The sequence below is a fragment of the Phascolarctos cinereus genome, unplaced genomic scaffold, assembly GCF_003287225.1.
Source record: "Phascolarctos cinereus isolate Bilbo 61053 unplaced genomic scaffold, phaCin_HiC Scaffold_726;HRSCAF=1367, whole genome shotgun sequence".
Classification (NCBI taxonomy): Eukaryota; Metazoa; Chordata; class Mammalia; order Diprotodontia; family Phascolarctidae; genus Phascolarctos; species Phascolarctos cinereus.
Window position 1 is genome coordinate 205,487,588 of NW_027556098.1, and position 27,419 is coordinate 205,515,006.

A 27,419-nucleotide genomic window follows, 5' to 3' on the forward strand; every position below is an offset into this window, starting at 1 on the left:
ACTTTATTTTCAATCATTAGGATAAATAATGCTTTTCACATTTTCAGCAATTCTATACTAAAGAGATACCCTCAATATGTGTATGCTTGGGGAAAAAAAAGTAAAGTAGATGCTATTCAAGATATTAGCAATTAGCTATTAAACACTGATATCTTTGTAGTAATTTGTCAGCCCCAGTTTGGTAGTTTCTTCTTCAAAGATGTTTTCAGCCTTTTAGGGGGTACAATATTGGTTTTGGACAGTGAGAGGCATGCTAGAAATGACCAGTCAATAAATGAATGAGTAATCAATATCTATAGACTGACTAGCTAACCAAATAGAGACTAATGATCCCCCCAAAAAAATTCAAGCCCCTCTAATAAGTTCAGGTCTCCTTTCTAATCTGTCAAATTTGGTATTGTTTACATGATGTTATTGAAAAAGATTGGTATATAAAAGATTCCAAAGGTCAAAAATCACTGGTTTGTTGGAGAGGTATTCTGGGGTCACAGGCAGAGTTCTGGGTGAGCCCTATCTCTAACACTCATTGACGGTGTGTCTATGAACAAGTCCTTTAGCCTCCGTGAGTGCAAGTTCCCACATTTGTAAAAGAAGAATGATAGCATCAGTGACCTTAACTCCTTTGTGAGGTGTTGTGAGGATAAAAGATGGATGTGTGTAAAATATTTTGCAAACCTTAAAGTGTGATGTCAGCTATCCTAACTTGGCAAAAAATAACCAAAACTCCAGTCTATATTTTTTTGTCTTAACAGTTTCTGGACTGGGTTTTTGTTTGTTTGTTTGTTTTTTGCTGTTGTTGTTGTTTGGTCAGCCTCAGCCCATACCACCACCACTTTACTCTGGTCTCCATTACCAGGCCTGGCCCCTGCTTATTATTCTCCTCTTTAGCCACCACATCCTCAACCTAAACATCAAGTAACCTCTGAGTTGCTTACGTTCTTCCTCCCCTTATTATTGACCTTCTCTGTCTGACAGACTGATAAAGTAAAGCTTTTATGCTAATAAGGCAAAAATAACTTTTCAGTTTGATATGAAAATATTTTTACAAAACAACTTTATCTTACATGGAAAGTAAAATTAATTTTCTCCATCATACAAGCTTCAGGTTCATTATCCTCACTTGGTCCGTAAATAAATGAAGCTGGTGTTACAAATCTGATTAAAAGAATTTAAGAAGAAACAAACAAAAACCATCAAATGTGTTATTTTGCTGCCATAATAAAATTGCCTTTCCTTTAAGAATCCAATATTCTTGAAGGAATTATGCAATGTATACAGATTCCCATCTTACTAAGAATTCTACATTGACCATAATTAACTTTATACCTATGATCTTTGAGAAAATAATGACATAAGAACCACTCTGAACAGAATTACACAGTATCCCTTCTTCTTCCAACATACCCAGTTACTTTCTGCTTTAAAGAGACTCGTTGTAAACACAACAAAGTGAGTTTCCTCTTAGCATCATCCTTTTGCCCAATGCAACATATTAAAGCTTCATCTAGCCTTTTCTCTACTCCTTATTTCCCTACATCTTCTTGCCATCAGTAGTCAGTGTTAACTCTGTGGGAACACTCCATATGCTGACAGTTATGGATCAACCCATAACTAATCTGGGAGGGCCAGGTAGCAAGAACTGGGGGTACCCTTCTTCCCTTTTATCTCCATTAAACCCTCTTCCTTCACCATCTAGATTTTGGGACCACAGGAAGAAATCATCCAGACCACAGGACTATAGGAAGACCCTGTCCCCTTGTTACCCTTTTAACCCCTCTCCTGGCTGGGCTACAACAAACTCATTTTGGTTGCTTGACTCCTCATATGGTTTGGATACAATGGGAATGACCCACTCTATTCCTTTTGGTGAGACAAAAGACCACTAGGTCTTACCATTTGCCCTGCAGCTGAACTTTCTTGTATGTTTCATATCTTCCAATTAGTGTGGAACTTCCTCAAAGCATGGATTATCTTTATTTTTCTGTCCCTATCTCTAAAGCTTAACACATGCTAAATACTTAATAAATGCTATTTAATTAATTCATTCATATAAACAAAATAGAATCACTTTTAGAAAAATTAATTCTGGGTATCCAGTTCAGGAGTGACTACTTCATGCAAACTTGGGAAATTTTACAGTCAATTCTTGCTTTCTTGCCAATTTACTAATAAACACTTTTGCTACTCCTCAATCTTAATAGAATCATCAAATCTCAGAACTGAATGGCTCTTGTGCTGGCCTGAAGAGTAGACATCAATTTAAGATGTTAGCTTTTGAATATACTAAACTACATCCTACCCCCTGTATTGTACAGAAAACTTTATGTGATGGTTTAAATAAAAATAAAAAAGATGTGTCCATAATCAGTATGTTTGCTCTAAATTTATGCAATGATTACATTCTTAATGTTTTACACTTTTAACACCAATGTACAAAAATGGAACTGAAAACCTGAAATAACATTCACTGAGTCATTTAGCCACCATTTAAGGTCCGGATAAACACAAATTCTAATTCCACATTTTCTTCTTTTTTCTTAAGAGGACAATATCGAACAGAACAATTCTTACCCTTTCTTTGTGTGAGATGTGTCTCTTTGGTAGTCAGTGAAACCTATAGACCCCTTCTCAGAATAATGTTTTTCAATGCATGAAATACATAGGATTACAAAGTAAATAAATTATACTAAAATAAATTATTAAAATGTTAATTTACCAATTCAGGTTAACCTGTGATTAAAAAAACAACAACACTGAAATCTTGGGAAATCAGGAAAGCCTTAGTTCCTGTATCTTGTCTAAAAAGCCAGCAGGTTCACAGGAGTCAAAGGAAGAGGGATACCCTGCTCAGAGCAATCTTAAAATCTTCCACCCTGGTAAGAAGGTACAACTATACTCCCTACATTCATGATCAGCCTCTCTACTAAAGGTACTGAGAAGGAAGGAAGACTGGCCATGGTTCATAGTGGTAGGGTTAAGATTTCTCTGATATGAGGCTGTTGGGATTCCTACTAGCACTAATTAGTCTTAGATGGGCACTCTGAGAAATTCCCTACAGTAGTAAATATGTACTGGACTGAAAATGGCAAGTAACTATGTAATGACTGTTAACTCCAAAGGAATTATGTCAGGGAAAAAAATGAACTAGTGATTTTTAATCTCAAATAAAATATAGGTAGAGGAGTTGACAAAGGATTAGCTTTTAGATTAAAGTGATGGTTCATTATTGACTTACCCATGAACATTTAATGTAATCTCATACTTCAGTGGTATCATTAAAGCCATATTGTTATCCAACAGACTGTCTGTGTCCCATTCATTTTCACTAGAGAATCAAATATAAAATGTCCTGTTAGAATTCTTCAAGCACACTGTATTTTCTCTAAAGAGAATTAATTGTACATAACATATATTTTGAGGTTTATTTAAATAACACTTTTTTGTTATTAATTAGAGATGTGGCAATAAGAAATTATTTTTATGATGGGTGTGACAAGAATGTGTTCCAATTATTTAAATAGTTATTCTCTGATTTTTTTTTGGTTCATTCAGTTTCCTGATAGATTACATAATTAAGAGTATTCTATTACTGATCAATAATGACATTCAAGTGTCATACTCCCTATGTTCTATGCCCCCAACCATAGCTCTAGAATGCTGCAGATACTTTTCACTAAGCACAACAATGATTTTCAAATAAAAATTTACCATGTAGCATTAACTGTAATGGTGAGGTCATCTTCTGCTTTGCTAAGTGAGCTTGCATCTAGGAGAAAACTAAAGTCTTCCTATAAAAAAACATAGAAATGTCGAGTAAACAATTTTCCACATTCTAATAGTTGAGGATAGTGAGGGGAGAAAATGTAGAGAAAGAAGGACATTAAACACATTGAATAAAGTTTTCTCATCTAAACTGAAATTTTCTTCTTTCTCATTCATTTAATTTTCTCAGTTATGTGGACCACAGAACAGACCTTTTGTTGTTTTCAGTATTACCTTTATGTGGCATATGGTAAAAGGCATGTTTGATGACAACTTTAAATATACAAAACTTTGTGTGTGAGAAAAAATTTATAAGCAAGACCTACACTTAGAGTAAAAGCAAAAGATCCCTGTAAAATATCAGCCTTAGAAGATGAGACATCCTCAGAGCTTGGATGAAATATGAATCCTGTTGTTCAACAACAGTAAATAAAGTATGTAGCAGGGAAAAAAAAGCAATTACTGAAGTATTTTCAAAATTCCATCTGTCAAAGCCCAAACATTATACTATCTTCAGTGAAAACACACACACACACACACACACACACACACACACACACACAGAGAGAGTAAAGGAAGAATGTTTTATTAAATCTCTCACAACCCAAGGATGCAGTAAAGACTCTTGAACAGTGAATTCTCATGAGTTTAATCAGAATTTCAAAGTTTTCAAGTCCATAAGAATCTGATCAGTTTTTCTTTTGTCATTTTCATACCAAAATATTATAATTATACTGTTTTTATGCTTATAGTGCATATAGGATTCAAAAGCCAAAAGTTAAAAAAAAAAGTTTACCTTTGATAGATGATCCACATATATATGACCAACCCTGCAGACAAGTTTCACAATACCCAAATTGTCTGTTACTTCACAATATAATTGTTTCTCTTCCTAATATTAGGGAGGGAAATCATAAAAGAGGAAGACTTTAGCTTATTAAAGTTTTTAAAGATTGCTTTATAAAAGCACATAATTGAATAAATTTCTATCTTACGGGCCATTTCCTGAACTCCCTTCCTTTCTGCTAGATATTCACCAACCTTCTGTCCGCTTCCTACACACACATGAAAAAAAAATTCCCACTCTCTAATCTAGTGGTCTACTTTTATATGATACCCTGCTCATTTATGGGTTCAGATCTTTGTGATAGTTTATGGAATGGGATACAAAGAACAACTCCCTTGCCAGTTACTGTGTTTGGGCTGTGAGACAGAAAAATATGCTTAGGGCTCTTAATCCTTTAATCAATTTAAAATAATGAGGGTTTAAAACTCTGGTTATTTGGAGCTCACATGCTATTAATATGTCACATGTGTTTTGATATTTTAAGTCAGGCTATTTGTAGGGCACTAAGTTCTTAATCTTTGCCCAGGACTCTGTGAAAAAATCAAGCACTTCAGAAGCGATAAAGGTAGGGATCTACGGATACATAGTTCAGATGGTTGAGTATTGTCAGTCTTAACCTTAAAAAGTCCTTCCCTTTACCTTGGTTCTAGCGATTGGGGCCCTTGTCTCGACTATTGTGACCAAAGGCACCACTGCTGTCCCAGTAATTAGGTCCCATCTTGCTTTCCTTTGTTTACATTCTTGTCTTGGTATTCCACCTTTCAGCCCAACATAGATCATGGCCATATCTTGTTCTTGTCAGACTTCTCAGGGACTTGACCCTTGCCCCCAAACCACAGTTCTTATGCCTTGGACTATGTCACCTTATATTAGGGACCACATGTCTGGCTGGTGACCTACCAGGATATCACCAGACTGCCCTGAGGCAAGCAATCTGTGGGTTTCACCCATCTATGTGGACATCCATCTTGTCTCCAACTAGACCTCACCGATGCCAGCCTCCTACTTATCCAGATTTCTACTACTCTTGCTATGCTTCCTGGACATGTCTCCCACCTGTTTTTTAATTTCCTCTTAGCTTCCTTTGCTGAGGCCTTCTCAGATTGTCTTTTCTACTTTGTCAAGCTCAGATAGTGACATAAGTGTGGATTACCTAAAAATGAATCTGAATTTTCTTTCCAAGTCCTTGGAAATATTAATTACACTCTTGAGAGGCAGTAGGAGACAAGATACATGCCATTCTATGACCTTAGCTGAGAAACTCACAGTAATAATTTAAAGAAGAATCCATATACTTTGCAATTCAATCCTTACCAGATCTAAAAATTTAATGAAGTAAAGACCTTTGGGTAAATGAATGTGTAGCGTTGTGTCATATGCATCATCTCCAGCATTAGTCAATGAAACATTCAACATTAAAGTCTTTGTACTTCCAACTGCAAGATAATTTTTATTTTCATGTGGCCTAAAAATAATTGAATATTGGTTAGGTTCTGTTTTTTTTAAAGAATTAAAATTCTGTCTCCTAATGCATATGATATTTGCCTTAATAATTAACATGAATTTTAGGGAAATATTCTGGTAGTGAAACAATCATGAATATGGCATGTGTGTTAGGCACAAACCCTTATAATCAAGAATCTTTACGTCAGCTAAATTTTCAAATTGAAATAACAGATTTATCAGTAAAGAAAAGTTTGCATTGGATGAAATCAAACCAGTTCATTTTCCACTTAATTTTCCACTCAAGTCTTTTTTACTTTCTGTATTCCTTATAACTTAAAGAAGTATATCTCTTCTAAAGAAACTGGTAAATCAAAACTTCAAATGTACTGTATGGTCATAATAGGTATAATAATAATATCTAATATTTATGTGGCAGTTTAAGATTCCAAAGTGCTTCATATATATTTTCTCATTCTATTTCCCACAACAGCCCTGCAAAGTTTATAGATGAGGAAACTGAGACTGAGAGGTTGAACGACGTGCCCAGGGTCACACAGCTATTATGGATCTAATTTAAACTCATATCGCTAACATCAAGCCCAGCACTCTATCCATTATAGCCCTTAGCTATATATTTTCACTCCTCTCCAGCTCTTCAAGCTTTTCTCCCTCCTCCCAAGATGCCTTCTCATTCTGAAGATACCTCCACCCTGCCATGTCCTCTTCTGATTGCTGAGTCCCTGGCCGGGATAGCCATTTCAGCAGGTGCCCAGAGCATGCTCACTTCACTCTTGAATCCAATCTTCACTCTTGAGACTTTTTACCTTCTCCTTAGCAATCTTGCCACTAGTTGGGTACCCTTCCCCCCTCCATCATCCATTTTCAGTTCCCTTTATGTAATAAATGCTTTACCTATTAATCAACCATACAAAACTATTACTAAATTAACTGCTTACTTATCAGCGTTATAACAACTATGATGTAACAAACAGGTCATATAATACTTCAGAAGTTAAAATAACAACAATAATAAAACTCCCTTTCACATGGCCTACCACCTTTTAACTTTGGCCCAATTTCTTAAGAAATGTTCTAGCAATGCCATTTTTAAAAAGAATGGCAAATGATATTAGAAATAATTTTCATTTATTGTAATTAGTGTAACATTAAAAATCTCACATCCTGTAGAAGTCTAAATTATTGGCAGAATTAGCTGCAGGATAAACACACAAGCAAAAGTCGTACTTAAAAAATGAAACCCACTCTGGAATAGTTAGTCTGTAATACAAGCTTTGTTCTAAAATACATTTTCATTCAGCTTAATCTTCCTGTTTCAGCTCTAAAGGGTGAAACAATTCATCCTCTAAAGCTGTGAGTACAGAAAATTCTCAACTGGCAGCTCCTGAATCCTTAGGGAAGGGAAACAGGGAGCAGGTGAAGAAGCACATGAAGGCAAGCCTCCACTTTGGTTCACTGTTAGTAGAATACACTATATAAAAATAATCATTTAAAGCACTGATGTTATTTATGAAAAAGTGTGTAGCCATCACTTCAGAGTAAAGGAAACAGATTGAGCAAGAACCACACCATTGCCCCAACTCTTGGGAAAGGGCTGTGAATTTGATTTTTTATTTGCAAAGCCTTTGTCTCTCAGAGCTAATGTTGCTGCATGGAGGGGTTCAGTTAAATAGGATGGAGGAAGTGTGAGGGGGCATCAGAGTCTCCCAATTTCTCCTCCTGGTATGTAATCATGTTACAAATAAAGGAACCTAAGAGGTTCTAAAAGTAAACTTTCATTTGACATTAAAGTTTAATTAAGACTTGTGGAAGAGCTGCCTAGAAATAGACATTTATAAAATATTCTGGCTGCTAACCAAAGCATTAGTCACTGAACACCTTTGGGAAAGAAGTTGGCACTTAGACAAACAGCAGAAGGTGAAAGCGCTGCATAAACAGCGAGCTTCCAAGACAACAGCAAATTAAAGAAAAACACAATGTTAACATTTCAGGAGCTGGAGCCTCGGTTCCCTTTACATTTTTTAAGCTATTTTATCACATTACCATAATTACTCTTCTATCCATCCTTTTTTGTGTTCCACATCTTCTTGCATCTTGATTCATTAACAAGAAGCCATCAGAAAGATGCCCACCAGTTTACTCCAGGAGATACAATAAAGCACCAGGTGCACATCTGGGAGTGTGACAAGGCCGCACTCGAGCTTTTCCCTGGTAATCATATTTCATTCTTCATTAAAACATGCATAATGCATACTTGAAATTTACCAAGCCAACTAGAATCCTAGTAGTTTAAACAAAGCAAGGTACTGTGTACATACAGAATCATAACTTAATAAGTACAGGGTTCAGGTGGGGGTTAGGGGGAGAGAGAGGGAGATGGATTTCTGTCCTCCTATCTTTCAACTGCTCTGAGCTGAATGAATGGAATGGAAGTCTTATTTGGAAAGAAATGTTCCCTGAGCTTTTGTATAATGAATATGCACTGTCTAGACAAAACAGATTAGTACTTCACAGCTAAATAGTTTTTAATCACTATACTAAGACAAAAGGTAATGTGAGGTGATACTTCACACTTTGCTATGTCAAGGTATACAACACATTTATTTGGGTTAAACAAAAATTCCTGACTCTTTGGCTCAAAAGGCTTGAGCTGTAGTAAAAGATGTGCCTATATCCTCCTTGCACTTTCTTGCTGACCATAAACAAGCAGCATGTGTGAAAGGAGAACTGGTAAGTGGGGAGTGAGTTAGCTGGCATGGGGGGGGGGCATTTCACTGGGGAAAGGCTGTAATCATTGAAGTCCCTTGTGTAGTCAAAAAAGAGAAGATGGAAAAGCATGGAATAGGAGGATTCATATGTTTAGTCAGATTTATCTCCAGCCTGCATGTCTCAGAGTCATTCTTTTGGCCACCCTCCACTTCCACCTCCTGATTAGAAGCAGAGAAAGTGTCTTACAATGGGAAACACACCAAGTTTTGGAGTTGGCCCAGTCTGTGCCCAGCTCTGCACCTCCTTCCAGTGTGACTTTAGGCAAATCACTTCACTTCTCTGGCCCTTAGCTTCCTCAGATGTAAAATGAGATGGGTGGGCTACATGGTCTCTGAGGTCCCTTCCACATCTTTGGCTCACAGAGACTACCCAGGGAAAGCCTACCTTCTTTCCTCTTCTAGCACAGAGAGCTGCCATCAAAGGGTTTAGTCACCACAGAATACTTGATTTTTAGCAGTACTTATCTGCCTACTAATACCTGCTCTTGAATTTATAATTTTACTCATGTAGCATTCAGCCATCTCTCTTTGACAACTGAAGACTCTCTAAATATAGTTCATCACATGTATAAGGTAGATGTTCAGTAAGAGGGCTCAATTTAATCAGAGTGAGTTACAGGTCATTATAGTAGTAAAGAATATAATGGAAGGGAATAAGCATCTATATAACACCTACTGTGCGCCAGATACTACGACAATTTTTTTTTACAGATATGATCTCATTTGATACAATAGCAAGCCCATTTCTGATGTCTTCAGAAACAGATACTCTTCACTGAGTAAATACATTTGCCTAAAACAGGTTTATGGCTGTGAGGCACATAAATACCATTGGTGCCCATGGAGTTATATTTAAGAAGACGTGTGGAACATATGGCTTCAGTTTTCATCCTCTTTTGTGGGGGGGAAGTAGAGAGGTTCTGCTGCCTTTGTGGGTTAGAAGCACTTGTATAAAATGTGGTATAATTTACTAAACATGCAAAGCATTCTGTCAGAGCCCTTCTAGAAATCAATTAGAATGTCTTCCATGAAAACATCTCAACAATGTCAGATAACAACCAGAAATGAGCAGTTAAATTCAAAAATAAGACAAAAGCTATAGTGCGTCCTGCTTTTGTAACAGCGCACATGGTGGTACTTAGTGACCTTGAAACACTGACATACTAAACAACATATTAGTATCATCCTTCCCATAGAATCACAAAATAAACTATAAGCATATATTTATTTCAGAGACTATGGAATTTAGAGCTGGAAGAGATGCTAAAGAACTTATAAAACGCCAATGAACTTATAAAATAATGCTTACCATTTCCTAGCACTGATAAACTAAAATAGTTTTATTGTGTTACATAAATACTCCAAGAGAAATGTATTATCATTTAAAATTATCATAGGACTTAAAACTAAGTTATGCAGTCTGGATATTAAGGAAAATATGCTTAATTAAGTTTAGAATAAATGCATAGATTAGATATTCTAATAAAAAGTATTTTATTCCTTAGATATGAAGCATTACTATTGCTTATATTTTCATATTCTGTATTCAAAACCCTATTCATTTGTAGAGCAATTAGAAGGATTTCATTCAAGAATGCCAAAGATGATTAAAGGATAGAGTGACTTAGAAGAAAGATGGGGGGGGGAAGACCTAACACAAAACAAAACAAAGAATTTCTAAACCTAGGTGTTCTTCCTGCTAAAGATCAGTAGAAGCTGCGAATATGAAACAATTAAAATGTTGAAGAAACAGGCAAAATAGGAGAAACATTGAAAATTATCCATTCATTCAAACACTTAGAGTACATATTATGTGTGAGGCACTGAGGATATAGAGCCATTTTCACTGGAACCACATAGCGTATTTTGCCAATCTGTATAATTGAAGAATAAACTTCAACAATTATCTGTGCAATGAGCTGGGTTTCCTTGGCACAGAAACGTCAAGTTACTTAAGGCTACATAGGTCTGGCCTAAGTAAAAGAGAAGTAATTTAGAGAGAAAGAAAATTAAAGCTAAATACCACAGTATTTTTTAATGCCATGCTTGAGAGTACTATCAATACAAGTACCATCAAGAACAGAAATGAAATAAACATTGAGAAAGACATAGTGAGGTATAATCAAACATGATAAGGAAGGCAACCCATGGTGAAATGTATTAGATTACTCAGATAGGCTTTTCCAATCTAGATTCTTAGCTTCTGAACAGAGACAGTAACCTGAACAAATAAAATACATTTCTACTGTGCTGTATTTACAGAATAGTCTAATCTTTTCATTGTGAAAGACATGTGAATCATCTTGAGTTTATGGATGTAATTTGACTCCATTTGAAATGGTAAGTTTCTTTTGTGGAGTTGCAAGGAAGGATCAAAAGGTCTGGGCAGATATCTATAGATTCCAACAACTACCCCCTACATCAAACCAGGTGCCAAAGGTCACAGCTGACCACATCAGGCAGAAGCCACTTTCTAATCCCCCAGCACCACCTTCTCCATCCTATTTGAAACCAGAGAGCAGAGGTCCAAGCTATGGAGAGTCCTCTCCTCAAACTCTAGTCTGTTCTCTATAGCCCAACCTGACCAAATCTTACCAGGAACTGGAAGATAAAAAGACAAGGCTAAGGGGAATGTTTTCCCTTGCCTATATGTCCCTTAGATTTCCTCTTCCCAATGGCTGTGAATCTAACTATCTGTCTTGTCTCTGTGCTCTCCAGATATCTGGGCACTCCCATGTGACCTGCCACTATACCCTAAGAACCATGGGGCTTTTATGTCTGTACTCTCCTATTTTATCTCCCCTAGTTCCATGAGAGCAGAGACTGTCTCTCCCTTCAAAAGCTCTCACTTGATCCTATTATAGGTTGTCTCTGATCCTCTTATTGCCTCCGCCCCGACCCTGCTTCTTGTCTAACCTCCTTGAGAAAGCTCACTAGACTTAGGGCTTCCAGGTCCTCTCTTCTCTCTGCCAACTGGTTTCTAACCTCATTGATTAAGACTGCTCTTTCCCAAGTCATTAATTATCTCTTAATTGCCAAACTGAATGATCTTTTTTCAATCTTCATCATTCTTGACCCTTCTGCAATCTTTGACACTTGATCATATTGGATGCCTTTTCTTCTCTAGGCTTTACTTTTTCCTTATTCTCCTGCTATCTTTCTACCCTCTACTCAGCCTCCTCTGCTGGTTCAGGTCACACCCACCAACCATGGATGCAATGCTACCCCAGGCTCTGTCCTGTAACCTTTTCTTTTCTCTATATTATTTCATTTGGTGATCTCATTAGCTCCCACAGGTCCAGTAATCATTTTTGTTTGCAGTTGATTCACAGATGTAACATAATCTAACTTTAATCTCTCTCCTAACCTCTAGTCTTATATTACCAAATGCCTTTTGGGCATCTCAGATTTGATGTCCCATAGGCTCTCATGCTCAACATGTCCAAAACATAACTTACACTTTCCACTAAAACCTCCCTTCTTCCCAATGTTTGTTACTGTGGAAGGCAACCCCATCTTCCTCGTCACCTAGGCTCACAACTTCAGTGTTGTCCTCAACTCTTTATTTTCACACCCTCATCCCATCCAATTTGTTATGAAGTTTTGCTCTACTTTTATATTTACCATATATATTTTATTCTCTTCATTCACAGTTTCACTCAGTTTCAGGCCCTTATCACCTCTCACTTGGACTATTACATAGCCTTCTAATTGGTGTCTTTGTCTCAAGTCTTGCCCCCCCCATTCATTCTTCACTTCTATGCCATAGTGATCTTCCCAAATGATATCTGACCAGGGACCTCCACCCCCTACACACACACACACAACTCCAATGGCTTCCTACTGTCCCTAGGATCAAATATAAAATCCTCTGTTTGGCATTTACAACATAGCTATTTCTTTCCTTACCAATATTTTTGTACTTTATTCCCATCCAGAAAATTTATGATCCAGCTATATTGGCCTGTTTGCTGTTCCTCACGCATAACACTCTCTCCTCACTCCATGTATTTTCATTGGTTGTCCCCCATCCCTGGAATGCTCTCTCTCTTCACCTGGCGATTTTTCTGTCTTCCTTCATGAATCAACTGGAATCTTACCTTCTGCAGGAGCCCTTCCCAGACCTCCCATTCCTCACTCCCCCACTGTTGGTATCTTCCCTCTGAGATCTATTCTATTTACATTGTCTTTTTCTTACATGTATATAGTTATTTGTATGTCAGCTTCCCCTTTAGAATGTGAGCTCCTTACCTTCCTTTCTATCCTTAGCATGTTGCATGGTGCTTGGCATAAAGTAAGCACTTAAATGCTTTTTTTCATCCATTCACCCATTGACTCATACATACTAAAATCTGTATTCAGACTTTCTGGGTTGAAATTCCATTCATATACCACTCTCTTCTGTGAAGACGCTTTCCTTTGCCACACTTGAATCATAACAGGGTCTTAGTAAGTATGGCAGAGAGAGAGAGAGAGAAGGAAATAATTTGAGGTAAGGCTGTGTGATTCAGACGAATGGAGGGCAGTATGTTTTAACTTACTTGATGCCATATTCACAACAATCTAGAGGAGACTCAGGCCATATTATGTAAAAAATGTAAAATGGGCTTACCATATATTTATCCACAGATAAATACTATTACTACACTGTTATGAAATAGCTCTAAAAATATGAATCTCTTAGAAAATACCTTTGACCACCTATGCTTAGATGAGCCAGGCAATTAATCTTGACTACAATTTGCAAAAATTCAAAAGGGACTTAGGATTATAGAGCATTAGAACCAGAAGAGATTATTTAATATAACACTCTTGTTTTATAAATAAACTAAGAAGTGACTTGCCCGAGGGCACACAACTATTTAGTCATACAACAGGACTGAGAAAGTCCTCCTAGCTCCTAGGCCAGTGTTATTTCCATTCCACTATAGCCTTTACTGTTCAATTGTTCTATGGAAAATCAAAACTAAACTTTTCAACTTGTTCTATCTGCAGACACTGTTGAATATTTACAGTATCATGACTATGAGCAGGACAGTGACCCTGACACTATAATCCCAGCTTTCTCAATCCCCTTTAGTGCTAATGTCTTCCCTTCCTTGATTATCTCCAGTTTATACTTTCTATATCTTGCTTCAGAAGCTAGGGGCACAGTGGATAGAGTACCAAGCCTGCCTGGAGTCATGAAGATTCATCTTTGTTGAACTGAAATCTGGCCTCAGGCACTTACTAACAGTGTGATGCCTGGGAAAGTCACTTAACCTTATTTACCTCAGTTTCCTCATCTGTAAAATGAGCTGAAGAAGAAAATGGCAAACCATTCCAGTATCTTTGCCAAGAAAACCTCAAGTGGGATCACAAAGAGTCAGACAAGATTGAAGCAACTGAACATCCACAACAACAAATTTCTTGCTTATATATGGTGATTTGTTGATTGTCTTCTCAATTACACTGAAAGCTCCTCAGGAGCAAAGACTGTCTTATTCTTTTTTGTTGTATCCCCAGCACAGACCTGGCACACAATAGGTACCTGATATGACCAAAAATAAATCACCATGTTACCCAGAGCTTTAGTGTATTCTAAGTCTTCAGAAAATTCATAATTTTGGTGTGGAATTATCCAAAATATTTATTTAATGAAAACACTCCAAACCCTTTGGCAGTGATCGGCCATAATACTTATAATACTTACTTTGGAAATCCAGTTTTTGCAGACACTTGTAAATCAGCAGAACAATTTTCACGGCTACAAAATCTTGCAAAGTTTATCTGAAAAGACAGTGTACGAGAAGCAATTAGTAGCCTGATATCAATTGGGGTGGGGGGAGGTCTTCAATAGAGTTGAGCTCTAGAGATCAATGCTTGACCTAATGTTATTTAATTATTTTTAACTTTAATCAATGACTTGGCAAAAAGCTTAAATGGCACGCTTAAGAAATGTACCAAATGACTCAGGCTGTGAGCCATAGCTAATACTGTGGATGAGCAAAACAAAACCAAACAAAAAACCAAACCTTGATAGGGCTAGAACATTAAGCCAAACTGAGTAAGGTGAAATTTAAGAAGAGCAACCATAATTTTAAGCTTAAGTGATATAAAAGATGGGTATGACTAGACACTGATTCATCTAAATATATTAAGATTTTAATATGCTGCAAACTCAGAAAGAATCAACACTGTGACATAGCATTCAAGAGAGCCAATATAATCTTCTTGTAAAATCAGCTTTTATTAATGTATATTTTTATATTTTATAATTTTCCCCAGTAGACTTCTTCTTCCCCCTCCCACAGAGCTGTCTCATATAACAAATAGCATTTTTAAAGACAAAAAAAGAAAAAAATAGCATAACTTATCAATATATTGGAAAAAGTCTAAAACCATGTACAATGTACACTTGTGGACCTCCCACTTGTGGGAAGGAATGAGGTGGGAGTTTCTCCTCCTATCTCTTCTTTCAAGCCATGCTTGTTTTTCACTTTTTGTTTTTTTTTATAATTTTCCCACTTCCACTTTTGATGTGCCCATGTGTGTATTTGTATATATGTGGTGTTCTAATGCAGTCTTAATCTAAGAGAGGTATCCTTTCTGGGATTAAGAAGGACTAAGAATACTACTATACTTTGCACTGGTCAGAAGACACATTAGAGGTAGGTAGATGGCACTGTGGATGGAATACTGGGCCTGGTTTGAATCCAGTCTCAGACACTTGACCAAAATCTGCCTCAGTTTCCTCAATGGTAAGATGGGGCTAATAATAGCACCTATCTCCTAGTGTGGTTGTAAAGATCAAATGATTTATTTGCGAAGTGCTTAGCAGAATGCCTGGCACAGAGTAAGTGCTTAGTGAATGCTTTTTTTGTTTTAGATTAACTCACTTTTGCTCATTGAATTTTTAGAAGGAGACTAAAAAGCTGAAGGGTAGTCAGAGGAAAGAACCAGAAAAAGAAGGTAAATGGCATGGAATTCAGATCATGTGGAACAGGCCAGGTGGATAGGGATGCTTAGCTTGGAGAAAAAAATATAGAAGGGACATGACAGCTGGCTTCAAGGATGTCGAAGTAGGTTCAGACTTTTTTGCTTAGACTTGGAAGGCAAAACTAAGACTGACAGTTATAAGTTGGAGAAGGTAAATTGGGGCATCATGAAAGAAGAACATTACTAGTAATTTAAGCTATCAAGTGGAATGGGTTGCCTCAGGATCACAGTAGGTTCCTGCTCACTTGATGTCTTCAAGCAAAGGCTCATGGGGATATGTTGCAGAAGAAATCCTTGTTCAATTACAAATAAGACTAGATAGCCTCAGAGTCCCTTCACAACCAGAAATGCCATGTTTCTACATATATTTCAATTCAGGAAGTTATTTATACTTATTTGTCAGAGGAAAACAGAACTTGATAACAGATCAAGAGAAAATTGAAATTAATGCACTGTATAATAACTTACAATCCACTTTCCAGTGACTTTCTTTATCTGTTGCGGTTCTGTTCTACTTGATCAATAGTTCAGTCAGTCAATAAGCATTTATTAAGTGACTGCTATGAGCTAGTTTCTATGTAAATGCTGGACATACAAAGAAAAAGATAACCCCTGCTCTCTAGGGGCTTACCGCTTAATGGGGGAGATAACATGCAAATAATTATACACAAACTAGCAATATACAAGATAAATTGGGGATAATCAACAGAAGGAAGATACTAGAATTAAGGGGAAGTGGGAGAAACTTCTTATACAAGTTGTGATTTTGGCTGGGATTAGAAGGGAGCCCGAGAAGCCAAGAAGTGGAGATAAAGAGGGAATTTCAGGTGTGGAGAACGGACAATGAAAATGCCCGGAGTCAAGAGATGGATTGCCTAATGTGAGGAACAGCAAGAAAGCCATGTCATTCAATCATAAAGTAGGTACGCTCAAGTTGAGGGAAGGAAGGTTGGAGTGTAACAAGTAAGAAGACTAGGAAAGGGGGGAGGTAGGTTTGAGGGCAGAAAACACCAAAAGGTAAGGAGAGCTAGAGGAAAAGTGGAAAGAAACAGTAATGAAGAGACAAAATGTAGATGTAATGGGAATTAGCCTGCCTGCCCTCTTCCCTGCAATACAGGAAGAAGTCAAGTTGTATTGTTTGAATATTTAATTACTCACAAATTCTGCTTGCTAACAACACAGGGTGTCTATAATAAGAAAATGAACAAAACAAAAATTACTAGTGCGTTGTTATCTGTATTTCCAACAGTTTTATGTTAATGATAAAGCAACTCTAAATTAAGCTTAAAAGGTAAAAGAAGTCCCCAACAGAGGGAGGGATTACCAGCTGGAAGATTTTTTTTCAACTGTTTGTTTTTAATTCAAGCCAATATTAAGTACTTACCACTAGAAAATAGGAATACAAATTAAAAACAAAAATTGTAAAATGAAGGTGTGGAACTCTATGACTTCTAAAGTACTTTCCAGCTCTAAAATAATCTATGATGCTATAATGTTGTTTTTGTGGCATTAGCAGATGGGGATAAATATAGGGCTATACAACCCCTTGAGGTCCCTCAAATTCTATGATTCTGTGCACCATGAAAATGTTTCAACTAATGCCATTATTCTGTCCAAATATATTCAGCTGACTGTATCTTTTTGAAGTTGAAGAGTAAAGGCTTAAATGAAATGATTACAACCAATAAAGACATTGTTCATGGTACAAACTACGGTAAGCAATGAATGTAGGGAACTTAACATCAGACTCATTTTAAAAAGCAGTTTGTACAAAGATGGAGATGGGAAGCACAAGATGAAATTGAAAGAGAGGAATTACCGAGTAACAGAATCATATGACTACATAAAGCCACAGAACCAAACAAGGGATTTGTTAACCCAGAGCAGAAAATATCCCTAGGTATATTGTGTGTATGTAAGCTCATGGTATTTTGTGTAAACAAATAATTCTATCACATAAAAGGTGCAACTTTAATTTTGTTTACCTTTTCTTCATAGGAAAGAGTAAATAGAAAACTGTCATAACACGTATATTTAATGCATTCTTTTTTTTTAAAAAAATTCAATACCACATAAAAAAGGGAGGAGGAATAGGAGAGACATTAAAAAGAGGAAAGGAAAATTTAAAGTGGTACCTGCAAAATCTATTGTTGTATCTATATTTTTTGTAAGAATAACATCAGTATGCTGAGTGAAGTGAGCAGAACATTGTACACAGTAACAGCAACTTTGTGCGATGATTAACTTTCATAGACTTAACTCTTCTCAGTGATGCAATGAACTAAGATAATTCCAAAAGACTCTTGATGGAAAATGCTATCCACCTCCAGAGAAAGAGCTATGGAGTCTGAATGCAGATGGAAGCAGATTATTTTCTCTCTTTTTTTTCTTTCTTGCAGATTTTCCCTTTTGTTCTGATCCCTCTTTCACAACATGGCTAATGTGGAAATATGTTTAGTATGATCATACATGTATGGTCTATATCAGATTGCATGCTGTCTTGGGGAGGGGGGAAGGGGGAGTAAAAATTTAGAACTCAAAATCTTATAAAAGTGAATGTTGAAGACTAAAAAGTAATCAATTAATTAATGAGGCAAGTATTAATTATTACATACAGATTTTTTAAAGGAAGAACTTATATAAAAGAATTCCTCACCATATTATGTTACATGAAATTTCTAAAAGTCTCTATTAGAAAATGAAAATAAAGGAAAAAAATCCAACCTTTTCTTTAATTATGTCTTTTTCTTTCTTCTGCTGAAGAATTGGTTGAAGTGGTGAAAATTCGTCAGTGATGCTTTTACTAATCACATGATGCCCAAGGTGATAAGCTGCTTCAACATGAATTGGAGTAAGGATATCCCTTACATCTTTCTAAGAAAATTGGAAATTTTATTAATTACTCACTTACATATACAACTAAAAACTCAAACTTCAAGAATTTTTTTTCTGTACAAAAGGCAAATAGCAGAATACAGGGAACCCAGATGTTTTCTTTCCATTTCTTTTCCCAAAACTTTGTGTTTTTTTTTTTTAACATAACTATGGTCAGGAACACTGTAATCCCTGCTGCTGAGGTAGGCTGAGGCTACTGAATACCTAGAGATTGGGAAATGTGAGTAGCAGTGGATTAAAGTTTATAGGCTGTTTACACTAAACCCAACACCAATACAATGAGCCACTGGGATTAGGGGGACCACCAGGCTGCCCAAGAAGGAACAAAGAAGCCTAGGTCAGAAATGGAGCAGGTCAAAGCCCCATTGCTAACCAGTAGTGGTACTGAATCCAGGAGTGGTTGCTGCACTTCCAGGCTGGGCAAGAGGGAGAGCCAGTCTCAAAAACATACATAACAAAACAAAACAAAATTTATAGATTCAAAATAAGAGATTATGTCACTGAGGGGGACAGGTACTCGAGGACCGTGCTCAGTGGCTGCCACCACCACTGCTGCCATTATATCAGCCCATCAGGTTCTCCTGCTGGGTGAGGATCCAAAATGGGGCACAAGCTGATTTGGGAGCATAGTGGATACATCTTTGTGCAATATTATTACCAGTTACTTGATAATGACAACATCTAATTGGGAGCTATAAATATGTGTGTGTGTGTGTGTGTGTGTGGTGTGTGTGTGTGTGTATACACACACACATATACCTATATACATTCACATACATATACACACATATATACATATACATACATATACACACATTTATACATATATACATACATATGTATGTACACACATGTGTATATGTGTATATATACACACACACATATCTTGCCTTTCATGAGGGCAGCAATTCCAAAGCAAAGTAACCATCATGGAGAAATCATCTAGCCTTCCATTTTAGAAAATACAGCACAGCATCATGGCACAGGACCATCAGCCCACCCCTGACAGTTGTACACTCAGTAGTGTGGTGGGACACGTAAATTCTGACAGGAACCATCAAGGGATTCCTTCTTTTTTTTAATTTTAAATATTTCTACTAATGAATGTCAATGATGCTTGGGTCTGCACCAAGAACATATTCAGGCTAGTGCTGCACAACCTTGGCTAAGCTCCCTTTTCTCTAGGCACCTTTAATGTTTCCTTCTCTCCCTTATTCCTAATATTATTCATACTCCTCCCCTTAAATCCCTTAAAACACTCCAGATATCATACACAAGTCTGCAAGGGCATGGTGGGTGGACACTATGGTGGTTGTGGTGGTAGTGGTGGTGGCATCACTATTTGAGTGTGTTATGCAAGCTGGCAAGCTGACAAGAGAACTTTGTGCTGTACTAGCAACACTTTAGAAAGACTGAGTAATGCAAAAGGCTGTCTTTTTTTAATGTACTGATGACTTGCTATAGTAACTCATCTAGTAACCCAAAGAATTAAAGGAGAAAGCAGAAGCTGTGTGTGCAGCCTAGATATTGATTTGTTCATTTATTCCAATGCCTCATAATAAAATAAAAACTATAAAAATTTTCTTAACAAAAAAGGGGATTGTGCCCTTCATATATTACTTCCCTCTCCATAGGAGGGAATACTACTGCAAAATTGGACAGATGGATTAGGTGATTCTCCTTTCTAAAGGTGTTTCCTCTTTTCCAGAGGATTACAAATGATTTGCTGAAGTAGGATTCCAAGTCAATTCTCCAGTTCAATTCTAGTATTCTTTCCATTATACTATGCCACCTAAAGAAGAGTGCCCACGGCACTACATAGAATTCGAATTTAAGGGAGTGAAGAGCAAAGTTTTATTCATAGGTATACCAATCCAATTGGATTGTTTTATTTTATAGAAAATTAAGTTGCTCCCTAAAGGCCACTGTTGGCTATGATACGGAATTATTTCAATGGGTGGATGCATCCTCTGTTTTAAAATATCCAAACCTCTTATCTGAGAAACGAAATAAATGTCAGGTCTTGCTCTAAGCGTTGCTGGATTCATTTTAACTCAACACCTCCCTTGAAATCAATGAGAGTTTCCCAAGGCAACAAGATGTCAATCAGGTTATGCATTCTTTTCCTCTAAAAAGGACTAAATTAATATAGTCTATTCCAAGTTCTAGTCAAAAGGGAATTCCTTATAGATGGTGAGTCCTCTGAATGTTCCTGATGCTCCTGTCTGAGGATGACATTTTGCTAAATGCATCAACCCCTAGAATATTGTGGAGTCTCCTAAATGGCAACCACATCTAAACACTCAAAAATATTCTAGCTATCCATACTGGAAAAACAAAATGGATGAAGAATTCCAGTTGTCTAGACCTTGAGAGCCATTAGATAAACCAAGATATATCCATCAAGATACATATCTTGGACAGACACTGTGAATTGGGCCAGAAATGAATAGAAAAAAAAGATAACATATGGATTTCCTTTGGCAAATTGGAAAGTTATTTTACTTGTACCAAACATCTCCTTGAAAGAAAAACACTTTTAGTTTATTTCAATATTTTACTGGTATTGTAAGGCTATGAGTTATAGAACTCTACAGACTCCAAAGAATTCAAAATGAGTATCACCCAAAGGGCAAAGGTGGGTTCCAATGAGCTGTATCACACTGAATTTCAAGGGAAATGTTAAACCAAAATGAATTTAACAAGGTCTAAAATAAGACTAAATATTTTAAGTGAGGAGGAACCCCATAGGCAGTATTGCAGCAATTTAGAATTGCAAAAATAAATAAATAAAATAAATTACAAAGGAAAACCAGAGCAAAGGATTCCATCAAGGAAATGTACGAATGATAAAGATGAGGCGGTCGCATGCTAGCAGGAAAATATGACTTATAGACTGTGTTAACATTCCACAGATATCCTCACAATGTTATGGAAAATCAAATGAAAGTACCAGTACCTGGGGTGGATCTGCTGTGGTGAAATTATTAGAGACCAAAGATAAGAATCACACAAGATAGGCAGATATGGATGGGTTGCCATCTGGAGAGAATACCCACATTGATGACTTCACAGATCCATATGGATATTGAGTATTTGAATTCCTAATTAAGTAACTTGGTGGATGATTTCAATTGAATTAAATTACCAATTTAATTAGATATTTGATATATAGATCCATGGATCATAAGTCTAAAACCCAACTATGAGGGTCCCTAAATATTATAAAACACAGCCCAAGTTAACAATTCAAATGATCCTAAAGCATGGAAGGGGAAGTTATAAATCAACAAGGACATACATTTATAGCCAGCTTCCGTGGGAGGTTGGTAGGCAATATTCAATCTTCCTAATTCTTCTTTGCTTTAGAATTGTTACTATGTTACTATAATTAGAATTATTACTACTGTTATTACATGTTTGTAGAACTGGTCACAGACTTGGCTGACTTTACTACAGTTGCAATTTGAATTTAAATGCCTATTCTGACCTTCTACTTCTAAAATGCATTTTTTAATCAAGAGAGAATTCTAGGTTCCTAATTTCTAAAGTGGATGTAGTGGGAAAAAAAAAAAGAAGAAGAGGGCAGTTCAATAAAGCCCACATGGAACATGAAAGAAAATAGGCTCAGGGGCTTTCAGCAGAACTATATACTTACTGAAAATGTAATTGGGGCTAACATTTATACTACGTGAACTCTTCAGAGGAATGACATAAATTCATGTCATCATACTAGGACATAAACTTCTCATGGATTAGTGTCAGTAGGCCAGATTTTCATCTATCTATATTTAATTTATCTATCTATTCAGCTATCTAAAGCAATAGATGATTAGAATTTGTTCTAATGTTAGTGAGTCAATAAGAATTTATTAAGTGCTTAATATGTGTCAAGCACTATATTAAGTATTGAGGATCCATAGAAAGGCAAATTATAGTCCTTGCTCACAAGGAACTCACATTCTAATGGAGGAGACAATATAAAAACAGCTATGTATGCACAAGATATTTACCAAATAAGATAATTGGAAACAATTATTATAGGATAGTTAGAGATGATGTTAGGGAATGTACTTATCAGAAAGGAAATACAGAAAGTATGATTGCTCAGAGTTTGTTACACCAGAATGTGAGCTCCCTGAGGAAAAGGACTGATTTTTTGTCTTTATTTCCGCAGCCCTGGGCACATTGCCTTGTGTTGGGAGTTGGAGGGATCTAGATCTATGTTTTAATCAGCACAGAACTGTACTCCTGATATGGAAACTCCCTCCACAGATGCAAATTGGCAATTCATCTCCATCTGCAATTTATAGGCTTAAAGAATTGACTTGCTCAAAGTCCCACATCCAGTATGTGTCAGAGACAGCTCTTGAACCCAGGTCATTCTGACTCCAAGTCTGATTTTCTCTAAACCCCTATCTCACACTACCAATCAAGCAGCTTGCAGATCAGCAAAATTATCACACAGAATCAATTTTTCTAATTTTGTATTACATTAAAGTTTTCCTCCTCTTGCTTGCTTTATATAGTAAAATGAACATATATTCATTACAACTTTTACTAGTCACCAAAAAATGGTAGAGAAGTCAGATTTCTTGAGAACAAAAACCTCAGGTTTACAGTTTATACGGCTAGGGAGAGGAATAGACCTGTGTTTTTTTGTTTGTTTTGTTTTTCTTTTACATATAGGGAACTATCCCCACCCATTCATGCAGGTTGACACCTTATTTCCTTCTTAGAATCTTAAACAGCTGTAGAGAACACAGAGAGGTTAAGAGGCTTGCCCAGAGTCCCAGAGCTAATATGGATCTGGGCAGGACTTGATCCCAGGTCTGTTGGCTCTGAGGCCAGTTCTCTATCTACCATGCCACATTGTCTCTCTTATATAGTTTATAAAAAGGAAGAGGCTGGGTTGGGAGGAGAGACAGGAAAAACAAGATAGCCCTGCCCTGAATTCTGATTGAAAGCCAGGTGAGAATGGAATGCTAACATATGACTCATTCTATTAACTGGTTGCTTGATTGGTTGTGGTCCTTGGTTCTCTAAGAGGACTAAAATGATATCACCATGTTAAAGTCAAGTTATAATATGTCCAACTGTGGCTGATCAGACCAATACAAGCTCAAAATGCTCTACACAGGTTGGACACAAGTAGTCCATGTGAACATTTGGGGTGGATTCTCTAAATTTGTGCATCTCACATTTCTTTTGAGCTGATTTAGTATCTGGGAGATGTCTAGTATGAATCAAAGAACTAAGAGGTAAGGGTTTTTTGTTTTTGCATTTCCATATTATATTTGTGTGTGTGTGTGTGTGTGTGTGTATGCATATATATATATATATATATATATATATATATATATATATGTATATATGATTTTGTTAAGCCACTTAGCAAGTGATAATTTCGATATGAAACCTTGACTATACAAGAATGTTATAAATCAAGGTCCAAATCCCAAGTTATCTACTTGTGAAAATGGAACAGCTTGAAGCACTGAATTTTACAATAGCAAACTTGATTAAATTATTCCCCAGGTGTGGGAGATAGACAACCACTGATTGTCCCTCCATGTGTCCATTGCTTTAATTCTTTTCAACTAGCTTGCTCTGACCAAATCGCATGTGATCTAATTCATACTAATTTTCCACAAGGTCTTCTCTGCATCTGCTGTATATTACTTCCATTATCCTAATTAGCTATTAATTATTCTTTTCTCACAATATAGAAAAAATGCACATGCACCCTTGCAGGGACTTTACTCGACAGACAGTCACATTTACTTAACTTTAACAGTTCTGTGTAAGGAATGAAGCTTCAGTAACAAAACATGTCTTCAGATTATTAATTAGGATTTTGGAGGAAAAAGAAATCGAGCTGCTGGGGTGATATCTGTATTAAAAATAATGAAAATGCTATGCTACATTTCTTATGGACAATTACCTAAGATGATGATCACTACAACCATGGCAATTGACACATGGGTCAAAATAAAAAAAAAAGACTAAGTCCTATTGTCTTTCTATTATCTTTCTGTTTAGTTTACATAGAAGTTTGCATTTGCAGGGAATCCTGAGAGTTTGGTTGTAGACAAGTATTCTCCTAATTTGGTCAAGTGGTAAGTTACAGGATGGGTGTAAGGGGCAGGTTGACTACACATCTGGTATCTGAATTCCTATACGTTCTTTTAGTAATGTACAACTAAACTTATAATAGCACTTTCAGATTTTCCAATGTGTTTTATGTGCTTTATTTTATTTGCTCCTCACAATGACCTTATGAGGTGAAGTTAGTTTCCCCATTTTAAAGATAGGGAAATTGACACAGAGAGAGTGACAATAAAACTAGTAAGTGTCAAGAGGCAAGATTCAAACTTGGATTTTATTGACTTCCAACTCTGGAACCCTTTCCCATTTCACCATGATGTCTTTGTTCACTTCAACAAGCACTTTTAGTAAGTGACCATCATTTCATGATACCATTGGATTGTTAGGAATTGTTGTTGTTCAGTCATTTTCAGTTGTATTGGACATCAATGGACTGAGATGGGTTTTCTTGGCAAAGATAATGGAGTGGTTTGTCATTTTCTTCTCCAGCTCATTTTACAGATACGGAAACTGGGGTAAACAGGTTAAGTGACTTGGCAAGGTCAAATAGCTAGCAAATGTTTAAGGCCAGATTTGAACTTATGAAAATGAATCTTCCTGATTCCGGGCCAGTACTCTATCCAGTGTGCTGCCTAGTCTGGCACTCAATTTTTTCTTTAACCAAACTTATGATTTCATGTGTGTAGGGATTCCCTTCTACTAAGGCAGGTTGGCTCCTGTACTTTAATGCATAATCTCGGAAATGAAGTGACTTTCCAAGGTTATACAAATAGATGTGTTGAAAGTAGAATTCGAACCCAAAGCTTTCGGATTCTTAAACCAGCTCTCTTTCCACTACACCATGCTCCCTTTCACGATTTCAATATATCACAAAGCAGAGTAGAAAGCCAATTAGTAGACACTGGCAGCTTACTCTAAGAAGGGGCAGATAGAATAGTAGGCTTTTGAAGACATCTCTGCTAGTAAAGAGAGGAATAGCTGGAGAAGCTTCTGGAAATTGAGTCCACATTGTTTCTTCACATCGTGGCAGGGTCTGAGATTCCTGTAAGCTTAGAGCCAAGCACGGTTGAGGTAGTATCAGCAGAGTCTGAGCTGGTTGTTTTTGGGGGCAGGGCAAGGAGGGAAGAAAAGATGTTCAGTGAGGGACTCAGAGCTGAGTCAGCAAAAGGGAATGGAAGCTGCACTGGGAGACCAGACACAGGTAATTGAAGTGGCTTGGCCCCCATTGGCCCATAGCTCCTCCAGGACCTTCGTCAGAAGTGAGGTAGGAGTGGACTGTGAGGAGAGAGGTAATGAAGGCCTTTAGTTCCCCTATCTACTCTCTTCCTCTGTCTAGGATGGCAGACGGTTATACCCAAGTTTCTCAGTTCTTTAAATCTGTTCGTAGTTTCTGATTTAATTAGTAATTTAAAGCCAGATAGCTCTAGAAAAAAAAAACCTGATCAAAAGACTTATATGAGCTGATGCTGAAAGTGAGCAGAACCAGGAGAACATTGTACAACAACAATGATTAACTATGACAGACAGCTCTTCTCAGTAATATAATGACTGAGACAATTCCAAGACCCATGATGGAAAATGCTAACTACATCCAGCAAAAGAACTATGGAGTCTGAATGCAGATTGAAGCACACTTTTCACTTTTTTTCTTTCTCATGGTTTTTCCCATTTGTTCTGATTCTTCTTTCACAACATGACTAATGTGAAAATATATTTAATATGACTGTACATGTATAACCTATATCAGATGGCTTGCTGTCTTGGGGAGTGTAGAAGGAATGGAGGGAGAAAAATTTAGAAGTCAAAATTTTACAAAAATGAATATTGAAAATATCTTTATATGAATTGGAAAAATATATATTAAGGAAAAAAATCTGATCAATCTTTTTGGTTGTATAATTCATTTTGACAAAGGGGAGGCAGAAAAAAAGGAAGTAGTGAATTGCTTGTGGTATACATACAACATGCATATACATACACCCATGCCTATATGCAGATGTATCTGTGTACATGAGTATATATCTGTGCAATCCACATTATCTGTATACACATGTGTACATGTGTGCATGTATGTATACAATATATAACTATAAAACTGTGTATATATACATACATATATGTGTGTATGAATATACATAAATACATATATGTGTGTCTGTATACACACACATACATATATATGTGTGTATATGTATATTATATATATATATATATATATGTTTATATGTATATAAAACTAGTTAGTTAATGCTGAGGTTTATCTTAGCTGGAAGCTTGAGCTAAAGGAGAATTTCAAAAAATTGGGATTTATTAACGATTTTTTATAAGTTCCCCAAAAATAGAGAAGGAAGGATTAAACCACAAGAATTCTGACCATTAACCCACCTGGCCAATGTCTAAGTCACAAGTCAACAGATTTCAGTGGTGAGGGCCTTTCCCTCAGGAGCAATATGACTTCCACATGTGGCCTCAAGGACTCGGATTCCCCACCCCTGGACTCTAGACCTCCTGGTCTAGACAATTAACAAAACAACAAATCAAGCTCTGATTTATGGTGTTCACCGATATCTGCCACATAAATGCTCACACTGAAAATT

General features: G+C 36.7%; 1 protein-coding gene across 2 annotated transcripts in view; it reads right to left on the reverse strand.

The window, feature by feature from the left end:
- Positions 1-27,419, reverse strand: part of ITGA4 (integrin subunit alpha 4) — a 102,083-nt gene that overhangs the window by 10,799 nt on the left and 63,865 nt on the right. The window contains exons 16-22 of one of the 2 annotated variants that reach the window (XM_021006387.2): positions 18,544-18,693; positions 14,534-14,610; positions 5,924-6,074; positions 4,559-4,654; positions 3,709-3,788; positions 3,236-3,325; positions 1,063-1,155 (exon numbers count right to left, since the gene is read on the reverse strand). In XM_021006387.2, coding sequence (XP_020862046.1) covers positions 1,063-1,155; positions 3,236-3,325; positions 3,709-3,788; positions 4,559-4,654; positions 5,924-6,074; positions 14,534-14,610; positions 18,544-18,693 — 737 coding nt within the window. Of the gene's footprint in view, positions 1-1,062; positions 1,156-3,235; positions 3,326-3,708; positions 3,789-4,558; positions 4,655-5,923; positions 13,287-14,533; positions 14,611-18,543; positions 18,694-27,419 lie in introns of those variants that run through there. The other variant, XM_078146950.1, reaches the window with a different exon arrangement.